This window comes from Pyricularia grisea (genome assembly GCF_004355905.1).
Source record: "Pyricularia grisea strain NI907 chromosome Unknown Pyricularia_grisea_NI907_Scaffold_4, whole genome shotgun sequence".
Classification (NCBI taxonomy): Eukaryota; Fungi; Ascomycota; class Sordariomycetes; order Magnaporthales; family Pyriculariaceae; genus Pyricularia; species Pyricularia grisea.
This window is the reverse complement of record NW_022156718.1, coordinates 3,281,884-3,293,233: the sequence shown is the minus strand read 5'-3', so window position 1 is coordinate 3,293,233 and position 11,350 is coordinate 3,281,884. Positions and strand designations below refer to the sequence as shown.

Below are 11,350 nucleotides of genomic sequence, written 5' to 3'. Positions count from 1 at the left end.
AGCCAGCAAAACATATCTAACGGATATTGCGAAGAGATTCCCCCGTCTGCAAAATTCCCACTTGGTTGCAGCGATACCCATTGTAGCCCCTCGAAAGGGCCCCCATGCCCACATCGTGAGCGGCCAGGTTCTGTGGATACGGCAAGCCGACCCGACTGGCCAATCGAAAATCCCAATGGCGACCCGTGATGTCTCTTCCCAGGAGATACCCAGTAAACGTTTACTGTTTTATTGTTGTCAACTTTGAAGTCTTGTATAATTTGGCAAAATTAAGGCTATTGACTGCGGCATTTCGTGGTAAGGCTTTCTCCCCCTATCTTGCCTACGCCTACGCCTACGCCATCTTGCTTGCACTTTGCCGTCGAATGTTGGCTGGATTTGGTTGTACGGAGAATTCGGATTGACGGGATACGTGCCTTTTAACGCTACCAGATAAGCAAAATAAAGTTTCCCCCGAGTAAGTGAGGGAACCTGTCGTCCCTGCAATTTGGCATTTCTTCCCGGACTTGTCCAGGTTTCATGAAATCCTTGTAAATGTGGCAGTGATGCCTCGCGTGACCACTGTCCTGAATTGGCCATCCAGACTTTGCTTTCTCATCTTTATCTGGTTTGGAAAAGCACCTCTGAGAGTTCAACGTAAATTGATTAGAACACTGTACCGCACCGTGTGCTACTCGATCTACAGTATTCTCGAGGTCACGAACAGCCGTCCGTCTTTGCGCCTCTCCCCGCGGAGGTTTGCAAACTCAACCTAGGCAAAACGAAACGGCGTGCATCATTTTCACAAATATCCGGCCCTAAAACGTACCGTAGAAGCTATAATGATTACTGCTTAAGGTCCACTTGTCGCGGGAATAAAATACTCCGTAAAGTAGCTACTGGAACTAAGTCTGGGGCTAGAACTAATAGGAGGTTATACTCCGAGGGCGCTTGTCGATGCAGTTGGTCTAGAACTCTGGTCTAGAACTAGTTCTACCAATTTTATCTACCGTGTTGAGTGGTATTTATCGGTCTTTTCGGTTGCAGCCGGCATGTCAACGCAAGGTGCTGTTCATCCCTTGCATCGTTGTCGTCAAAGATCATTTATGGCCACGCGCGGGGGGTCACCAGCAAGGGGGAAACAAAAAAATTTGAGATCGCGGAAACACTCAGATAAACTTGGCTTGCTTTGGTGTTGTATCGATTGGTTGATCGTCGCACATTTGTGCTGATCTGCGATAATGCCCCGCGACAAACTGTCATTCAGCATGCAGAATGATGCCTTCATTGCTCTCAGACGGCAATTGGAGTCCATGTTCGGCAGGCGGCTGTACCCTATGCTCTGCTGTACCGTAGTGGAACGCGAACAGATAGAGCAAATGAAAAAGATAGTGAAAGTTTATGTGCTGCTCGTCGAAGACACATCAAGGTTTTCTAGACTCATGCCAATTTTTTATCTATTTGTCCCCGAGCAAAACCAGAAAAATATGTTATTGTCGTGGTTGGTATATGCGCAAAGGCTGACTATAAAAAATGCAATCAGCCATTGAGCGATTGTATGTTTCCTGATCGTGACCTAGAATGTCAATCGGTTGATTTGCTCCAAGACCATTTGCGATGCTATGCTATCCGAATTAAGGATAAGAAAGAAGAAATCTTATCGATAAAGGTGATGCAGCAGAATGGACTTACCAAAAAAATTTGAGTGGGGTAGCTCCTTTGAACTTTTTTTTCCATGGCCGACGGCCGCGCACTTGTTTGTTATGCCCGCGAACCACGCTGCCATCAATCAAACATATTTTCAAACACAGCTTAAACAATAGATAGCCATTCTTCCCGTCAACCAGATTGAATATCATGGCAGGGGCTGGTAGTACCAGCTCCTCAATGACATCGACCTCGCACACCCTAACGTACGCCCCCGAAATGGCGCCGGCGTCGAAATCATCCGAGCTCGCCGCGAGGCAGGGCTTCCTCGCCGCCCTCGAGGTCGCCAACCGACACAAATTCCTTCGGCCTGACCCGGCGACACCTAAGCACTCCCTGGATCTGACCAAGGAGACCTTGGACGCTTTTGCCGGCCAGGTCTCCGACGAGCAGCACCAGCGCCTGCGCGATGCCAATAGGAAACGGAAGCGCGCCGAGATGGATCGCTCGGACGTTCTCAAGATTCGCAAGCTGCATATTGACGGCTTCGAGACGGGCCAGGTCTGGCAGCAGGCCAAGAGGATCATTTCGTCGGCGCTATCAGAGTCGCAGGCCCTGCTGCAGGAGCTGGAGGAGAATGGCGAGGTTGCGGATACGTCCGATGAGAAGGCTTCTGCAACGAAAGTTGTGGAATTCGGGGAGGATGGTTTCGAGGTTGGGTCAGACGACTCGGAAGATGACTCCGACGCATCGGGCTCTGCCTTTGGCAGCGACGACGATGAGATGTCCGGAGCATCTGAGGATGAGTCCGAGCTAGAGAATGGCATTCAGGGCTCGGAGTCTGAACAAGATGTTACAGACGGGGACATGGAAGACATGGGCGATGAGGACGACTACGAGGACGACGACGATGAGGAAGACGGTCCGGAAGATGAGTACGTCGAAGACCCCCATGGTCTCAACGATGGGTTCTTTTCTCTCGAAAGCTTCAACAAGCAGACACAATGGTTCGAAGACCAAGATGCCAGGGCAGACCCAAATACAGATGTTGTTAGCGATGAGGAGGATCTCGACTGGCACGCGGACCCTATGGCGCAACCGTCAAAATCCAAAGCTGATAAATCAAAAGCTTCTTCCAAGTCAAGGAAAAGCCATAAAGAGGAAGAGCCCCCATCGGACTTGGAAAATGACGATGATGACGACGATGAACATGGCCCGACTTTCGGCGACATGGATCTGGATGCGCCTGAAGGTGCAAGTGACGACGAATTTGGAGAGAACGTCAACACTGGCAACGACAATGAGTTGACGGCGGACGACATTTTCTACAAGGACTTCTTTGCACCACCAGCCAAGAAGGCCAAGAAGGGAGATAACCGACGTAACAAGGACTACAGGCCAAAACAGCCGAGGGAGTACGATGTGGAAGCAGCCATGGAAGGCGTGAAGCGAGACCTCTTTGATGACATGTCCGAGGCGTCAGGATCAGAAGACGAATTATCCGAAGTAGAGGCTGGCGACCCCAAGGCCCGCAAGTCGGCCCACGAAAGGCGCCAAGCAAAAATCACAGAGGAGATTCGGAAGCTGGAAGCTGCCATGGTCAAGCCCAAGGAATGGACCCTGGCCGGTGAAGCAGCGGCTCCCGAGCGGCCTGTCAATTCACTGTTGGAAGAGGATCTCGAGTTTGAGCATGTTGGAAAGCCTATTCCTGTCATCACCGAGGAGGTTAGCGAGAGCATTGAGGAGATGATCAAGCGTCGGATTATCGCTCAAGAATTCGACGAGGTAATACGACGACTACCAGGCTCTGATCTCCCTGCCAACACCCGCAGAGGACTTGTCGAGGTTGATGACACCAAGGCGAAGCAGGGTTTGGCAGAGATCTATGAGGAGGAATATGTCAAGAATGCCAACCCAGACACATATGTCAGCCAATCGGACGAGAAGCTTCGCAAAGAGGAGAAGGAGATCGAGCAGATGTGGAAAGAGGTCAGTGCAAAGCTGGATGCTCTCAGCAGCTGGCACTACAAGCCCAAGCCTGCGGCGCCGTCGCTCACTGTCGTCTCGGATGTCGCGACGGTGGCCATGGAGGACGCACAGCCCACGACAGCACAAGGCGTCAACGGAGGGGCCAGTATGATGGCTCCTCAAGAGGTCTACAAGGCAGGCAAAGAGACGGCAGAGACGGGCGAGGTCGTATCAAAGAGCGGTCTCCCTGTGGCCCGCCAGGAAATGAGCCGGGAGGAGAAACTCAGGCGTCGCCGGAGAGAGAAGGAGAGGATACGGAAATCCGGCGCTGGTTCTGATGGCAAGAAGCCTATCGGAAAGAAGGCGCAGGAGCGCAAGCAGACAATGTCAGACCTGCGGAAGGGCGGCGTCATGGTCATCAACAGACAAGGCGAGATCATGGATGTCGATGGAAATAAGCCCAAGGCCTCGAAGGCAATTTCGAGTGGCAGCTTCAAGTTGTAAATTCTTTTTTTTTCTTCTGCTGTTTGTTATGCGATGCATGGTTGGTTTATCGGCGGGTGTGTAAACGCGTGCTTTATTACATGTGATTCATCTACCTCTCTATTGGATTCGAAATCGTCATGATTGCATATGGAAACCAACATCTATCCCGCCCTACCTCACGGATGCCGGCGATGAGAGAACGTGGACTCGTATTGCGGACGGCCGCTCACCCCGCCTTGACATTGAAAACAGGCACCGGCGTTGGAGCCTTGTCACGAAGCTAACCAAGTAAGGCCTCATGTCTCGAGACGTGAGATATTGACCGTGCTTACTCACTGGCGATGATTTGCTTGTCGCTGAGACGGCCGACCGTTGACAGCTTAGCGGACAAGAATTAGGGCTTGGCATTGAGTGAATTATTGCATGGAGGGGAAACAGCTTCAAACATTCGAAGAAGACTATTTCGCGTCCTTGACATTGACACAGACAGACAGCCCAACTTGCTGTCATGGATGTGCTGCTATTTTTGCAGTATGGCGTAGGGAGTATCCCCTCTGACATAGTTGGCCAAGATGGATACGGGCCGATTTAACCATCGAAGTCTACCTAGGACAAATTGAGGTTTCCAACAGTGGAGGGAGGAAAGGCGGTGGAGCTCTTGGTCGATGATAACACAAGGGTAATAAGAGCTGAACGGGGCCCCAGTTGTCAGCACACTCCTACCAACCAGACGCGTTCGCCTATACGGCCTGCATACCCGCGACGACGTGATTGGGCATACCGTGAACGGCCACACCGTGCAAGCCACGAGGGCCGTTACATCGTTGCTAAATTGAATCGACTTTTCCTCACCGACTGTATTCCAAAGCAGCATAGTGTCGCGAACTCAGCCACCCTCAAGAACAAATACCCATGGAAAAAAGGTTGAAGCCTGCATCATCATCGTCAGTCATCTTCGGGAGGCAGCCCTATTAGAAAATATGAGAGGTTGACTTGGTTGGTCAATTCAATCACAAGGGCACTCCACAATCGGCAATCTGACGACGAGGGGAGGAAAAAAATCCGAAAGTAGGTATGGCAGACAAACCCAAGTCCAACAAGCGCCCCCGGAGTAACGTGCCATAGTCTTGTCACGATGTTACCGACACAGCCTACTTATCGGTCAGACAATACTATTTTGTTCTGTAGGTTTCGGGCATGATGCGTCCGTACCAACCGAACGATTTATTGCCTGCAGCATTTACTTTTTATATATATATTTTTTTTCTATTGATGTGAAGCCGGTACTCTTCAGGAAATGTTGAGCTGGCGGATCTATGTAGGGATGACTGCTTGATGCAAGAGAACAGGGAGAGACAGAGAGAGGAACAAGCCCCCCACCCATCTTCTTGTTCCTCGGCTTGCGAGCACAAAATCGAAATAGAAAAGCAAGACACGTCCGGTGTGGATGCTTGCTTGTCATCGGGACCTGACCAATGACCGTGGCTCATGTCAGCCCTACAAGACATCCAGGAACCCAGGCACCAACCGGTAGACCCTGGGTGTCTTAGTGCGGATCCACGGCGGTCTCCGGCTTAGCTGCACACAGCCTACAAGCCCAATATAGCTCTTTTGTCTGCTTGGCTCGGCATTCTGTCATTACTTTTTTTTTACCCTTCCGCGATGTGGGCTTTTTTGACGTCAATGAGCCGAGGCATCCAGGTAGCAAAGCTACCATGCTGTTTTTATTGTTTTTTTGGGCTCCCTCCCATTGGCTAGCGAAACGGATTATGTTCTCATCGGACATTATTTTTCTGCAAACTTCTTGTGGTTTTTATTTATATCCATGGCGGCCTGGTGGTGCCTTATAATAACTCCCCCGTTCCCTCTCGCCATCAAGCCTCTAATGTCTTTCTGATACAAAGTCGTTAATGATCATACTCGCGGCCTTGTCACTCGCTTCATATTACATGGTTAAGGCTGGCACCTTGCATTGTTGCAATAAACTTTTAGACAGCGGGTAGACATCGACCACCAAAGTCGGGGGTTTCCGACCTTTCTTTCTTCTTTTTTGTATTCATCAAATATCCTATTCACACCTGCATCATGGCTCATCACAGTTATCAAGATTTCAGATGGCTTTCGCCAACAACAGCCTCTCAGCCGACGTGGGACTCGCGATCCGGCCAAGCAGCAGCAGCAGCATCGCTAAGCAGGACTCAGCCCGGTGCCATGGCGGACCCGATAGATAGCTACGAGGACTTTTCCGGCGACAACGGCGAGGGCGAAAATATCACCGCGGGCAGGACGAGGCAGAGGCGCAGCTCGACGGGACCCTGGGCCAGCGGCAACAGCATCTCGAGCAACGGCGACGGCACGACGGCGGAGCTCTGGGCTTGCCCATTCTGCAAGTGGAAGCCCCTGAGGTATCAGGGCTGCCACACGTACAAGCTCAAGGAGATCTCGAGGGTCAAGCAGCACCTCAGGAGGAAGCACCGCATCCCGCTCCACTGCGACGTCTGCTCCGAGGAGTTCGCCGACGACGAGGCCCGACTCGCTCACGTCAGGGCGCAGAGCTGCAGCTTGTCTCAGAATTGCGTGCAAAAGACGTGGGAGGGCGTCACGCCGGAGCAGCAGGAGCTGTTGGAGAGGAGGGCGGAGAGGAACAAGACCAAGGTTGAGCAGGTTAGTGGGCTGTTCGCAAACACTTGGTGTTGAGATCTGTCAAGACTAACGGCGCTTGGATGAACCTTCCCCAATGCAGTGGTATTCAATTTACGAGATTTTGTTCCCGGGCCAAACGCCCCCGGCATCACCCTACGTCGACCTCGAGCTATCCCCCCAGATGCACTCCTTCCAGGCATTTCTAGCATCCGACCAGGCTGCTACGATCCTAAACGAGGCGACCATTGCGCAGGTCCCGCCGCACCTGCAATACGAGGAGATCCTGGCCATCTCCAGGGGAATCTTTGAGCAGGCCATGCCCGCACTCCTGCAGCAGTACGAATCGTCGCAGCAGCGGCGCCTGAGCCCCAGGAAACCCGCCGAGCGGGGAGAGGAAGAGGACGGTCAGCTCAGTCGGGTCAGCTCGGACACTTGGATGAGCGTACCCCCACTGATTAGGAGAGCCGGGCCGGTGGGGCTGGAGGAATTCGGCAGCGGCCCGATGGAGACGGACGATAACGATCTGAGCACGGTTTCGAGCCCAGTGACGAGCGTGCGCGTCGTCGCGGAGCAGCATCACGGCAGTGAACAGCAGCAGCAGCGCCGGGCGCTGGGGATCAACACGATGGTGGCGGCGGCGGCGGCGTCGGCCCCGCCGCATCAGATTCCGAGGCAGCAGATGCAGCAGCAGCAGCACCATCATCAACAGCAACGGCAACAACAAAGAACCGATCAGGATCCTACCACGCCGTTGCACCAGCAGGCTGGCCTGTGGGGGTTGCAGCACCAGAGCCCGCTGTCGCCGGCTTTCTGCGGGGCCTGGGTGAACGAGACGACGACTTCGCAACAGGAGGACGTGAGCAGTCTCGGCAACCCAGACATGCTTTACTACAACTTTGACGCTTATGTGCCGCCATACTACGGAGGGCAGCAATGATGATACCTATGTGTAAGGAATAATGTTTTTGACATGAATCAGGATCAGCTGACATGTTTGTCCTGGAGACGACATCTCTTCTCTTCTTTCTTTTTTCTTTTTTTTTTTTTCTTTTCTTCCTTCCTTTTCTTTCTTTTCTGTCCTTTCTTTTTTCGTCTTTCTCAAACAGGTTTTCAGAGAGAGAGAAATACTGAATTGGGAAGAAGATTCGTATATCCCAACAAAGTCTCTCCGGGAGAGTGGGTAGAATTCCGGGATTTCCTTCATTAGCAAATATGTCTAGATCGGACGACTTGGAGTTAATTGGTTCCTGCTTTATTATTATCCATTGACATTTTTGGAAATTCCGCTTTTTTTGAATTCTATTGGTCGTTGATCATAAGCCACTGCGTATATCTCCGCCACGATTCTTAATGTCATCTGCCCCCCCTCTCTTTTTCTTAGTTTAATTCGGATGTTACCCCAGGATGATAGATCGGATTCGCACCGACTACACTATCTCTTTTTTTACGCACGTTCCCTGCACAGGCACATTCTGTCTGTTCTCGAATCAGGAATAAACCCGGGCGCTGTAGACTTGCCGTGCCGCAATCCGATGCAGACTTGGCTTATTTCTTCCATCTCAAGCCACATACAGAAACCTACAACTGTCGGGTGTTTCCCCCTCTACGGGATTGCTCGCTAGTACCTGGCTAGCAGTATTGCGGCACGTCAAAAAAAGCTTTGACGTTACAACCCAAGTGTCCTCTGGACGAACAATGTCTCACACAAGAGTGGCTTTGGCGCATCAAAGCTGCTCAAGGGGGACTAGCCTTGCAGCCGCCATGGCCTTGCAAGTAGCAACTTTTAGCAACTGATGGATGAATGGATGAAAAAAAAAATGCTATTAGCAAGAAAACTCGGAGGAACAAAATTTGAAGAAATCTGGGCTTTGCTTGCATCGTCATCTCAAAATGTTTCTTCTCCGCATCTTTAAAGTTTCGTCCCATTTTCTTGCCCCCCCTCTTCCATTTACATCCCCCCCAGGCCTGGCTGGATCTTGCGTGGGGGGAGAGCAGCGTCATTTTGAGTTGAAGTTAAGCGTTTTAGACCCAATGCAGAGACGAACCCTATACTGTTCCGCTGCAGGCTGCAGTAACAAAGGGCACATACCCACCACCCACACGCTCTATCTCTCTACCTATTCTCTACCTATGCGGATGCGGTCTTGAAAGAGTTCCGAGCTTGCCGCAGCTTGACCCGGTCCGTCCATTGCGTCAAAGAGATGTGGGCAGCACAAGGTATACCCTGACGATGAACCCTTTAACGATTGGGTTTGCTGCCATTTGATATTCAGCTGGTCTCGTCCTGTGCTGGTTCAAAGTCTCTATCGATCTTGTCTTTTTGTTTTGTATTATTTTTGTTCTCCGCAACAGAGCCCATTCTTCCCAACTTGTGTTAGCTATACGGGCTATGAGTGGTTATCATGTACAGCCGCAACATCATTAGTTCTTCAGTCCCGACGTGGGTCCAGCGTGAGCGTGGTTCCCCAAACAGCAGCTCCAGGGAGATGGGCAACTCGACAAGGGCCCAGCGTGGCTCCCTCACCACCAGCTCCCCCAACAGCAGTTCTAAAGAGGTGGGCATAGCCGCATGGACTCAACGTACCTCTCCCAGCAGCAGCACCAGAGAGCTGGGCTGGAAGATGGAAGGCTTTGCCGCTCAGTTGGAGACAGCTTTTGATACCCACGCCGAGGAGCACATCGGTCAGCTGTACCGTCCTTCCAGTTTGGAAGAGAAGGGCCCCATTCTGGGACACTTCAAGCGAGAGAGTGACGCAACCACCGCCATGACGTCGCCGCCTCCGCCACCACCACGGCCGCCGCGCAATGACGACGTGTTTGATTTCGGTCAGGGTTGCAGAGCCGATGATGAAGACCACATCAACGGCAACAATAACAACAACAACGACAACAATGACAACTTCGACGCGGACGAGTTCCAGATCTACCGCGACGGGTCGCTGATCCTGATTCCCGCCCCTACCAACGACCCGCGGGATCCCATCAACCTGCCCATGGTGCGCAAGATCTTGGCCATCTTCTTCCTCTCCTTCTTCGGCGCCCTGGCCGCGTCTGCCGAGATCATCCTGGGCGCTGTGCTGCCCGTGTTTGCGCTCGAGTACTCTGGCCTCTTCCCCGACCCGGGCAAGAACCTGAGGGACCTGATCAACTCGGGCGGGTTCCCCGAGGGCTCCAACCCGCTCAAGCTGCTCGACCACCTCGGCAGCGGTCCGTCCGTCTTTGCAATCTACATGCTGGCGTCCGCTCCGCTGCTCGTCATCGGCCTGTCCAACCTGTTCCTGGTCCCCATGGCCATCTCCTGCGGCCGCCGGCCCGTCCTGCTCGCCACCAGCCTCATCGCCATCGCGGGCGCCGCTTGGGCCGGCGGGAGCAGATCGTTCGAGTCCCACCTGGCTGCCCGTTGCGTCCAGGCCATCGGTGCAGGCACCGTCGAGTCTCTGATTCCCTTCATCATCCAGGACATGGTCCACGTCCACGAGCGCAACACGTGGATCTCGGCTGCGTTTGCCGCCCAGGGCGTCATCATCATCGGCATTGGGTTTTCTACCCCGACCATCATCACCGAGTTGTCTTGGCATTACGTCTACTACATCACCGCGGGCGCTGCTAGCTTTTTCCTGATTGGTATCTTTTTCTTCCTGCCTGAGACGCGTTGGGAACGTACTCGTGCAGAGATGGGTGAGTTTTGATCCTTTTTTTTTTTTCTTTTTTTTTTTTCTGTTCTTTGTTTCTCTTTTTTGGTACATTTGCTAAATATTCGCCCAAATTTTCTGCTTTTTAGCCGGAATCCCTCGTGACGATTCCCACATCAAGTACAAGCCACGGTCCTACAAGGATGACATCAACCCCTTCCCCGTCGACATCAACTGGAAAGCCGGAGTTACAGCCTTCCTCGACACGATGCGGACCTTTTTCTACCCGCAGGTTCTCTTTGTCACAATGCTCAACTCCATCGTCATCTCGGTGACCTTTGCCGCGGGACTTACCGCGACCCCAGTGCTGATCAGCAAGCCGTACAGTTGGCCGTTTGATAAGATCGGCTTCTCGCTGACGGCCGTGCTGATCGGCGCCGTCGTCGTGGCGTTGGTCCAGGGTCCGCTCGGCGATAACCTGGCCAACTTTATGGCGAAACGCACCGGCCGCCGCACCCCGGAGAACCAGCTCATCAACCTGGTCCTGCCCATCTCGCTCGCCCTGATCGGGTCGCTGCTCTTCGGCCTCGCTGGCAGCCACCCGGAACAATACGGCTGGCCCGTGTTCCTGGCGTCGTTTGCCTTTATCGCCTACGGCTTCCTGGGCACGAGCTCCACGTCGTCCGTCTACGTCCTCGAGTGCTACCCGCACCTGGCCGGGCCGGCACTGGTCAGCATCGCGTCGTTCCGCTTCATCTTTGCGTTCCTGCTGACGTTTGACGCGTCGAATTGGGTCATCAACATGGGCTACTTTAACGCCTTTATGATTTACGTCGGCCTCATCGCCTTCTTTGTGCCGTTCCTCCCAATCGTGTACATTTATGGTGCTTCATGGAGGAAGAGATGGGGTCAGAGGTATGCATGAGATTTGGGTGAGGGGATGACCGGGATTTTCTTTCTCTCCTTTTCGGATCTTCTTCAATACTTTCGCTTTC

General features: G+C 52.7%; 3 protein-coding genes across 3 annotated transcripts; all 3 read left to right on the top strand.

Moving 5' to 3' along the window:
- Positions 1-1,836: 1,836 nt before the first annotated feature.
- On the top strand, positions 1,837-4,098 carry PgNI_07683 (uncharacterized protein; the record flags this gene model as incomplete). The annotated part of the gene is made up of 1 exon (XM_031127693.1): positions 1,837-4,098. One exon carries the CDS (start codon positions 1,837-1,839, stop codon positions 4,096-4,098), a length of 2,262 nt encoding a protein of 753 aa, XP_030980887.1.
- Positions 4,099-5,675: 1,577 nt separating this feature from the next.
- On the top strand, positions 5,676-8,127 carry PgNI_07682 (uncharacterized protein). The gene is made up of 2 exons (XM_031127692.1): positions 5,676-6,744; positions 6,824-8,127. Exons 1-2 carry the CDS (start codon positions 6,166-6,168, stop codon positions 7,658-7,660), a joined length of 1,416 nt encoding a protein of 471 aa, XP_030980886.1. The 5' UTR covers positions 5,676-6,165; the 3' UTR covers positions 7,661-8,127.
- A 998-nt stretch (positions 8,128-9,125) lies between these two features.
- Positions 9,126-11,280, top strand: PgNI_07681 (uncharacterized protein; the record flags this gene model as incomplete). The annotated part of the gene is made up of 2 exons (XM_031127691.1): positions 9,126-10,401; positions 10,505-11,280. The coding sequence occupies 2 exons, from the start codon at positions 9,126-9,128 to the stop codon at positions 11,278-11,280; spliced, it is 2,052 nt and encodes a 683-aa protein (XP_030980885.1).
- Positions 11,281-11,350: the final 70 nt, after the last annotated feature.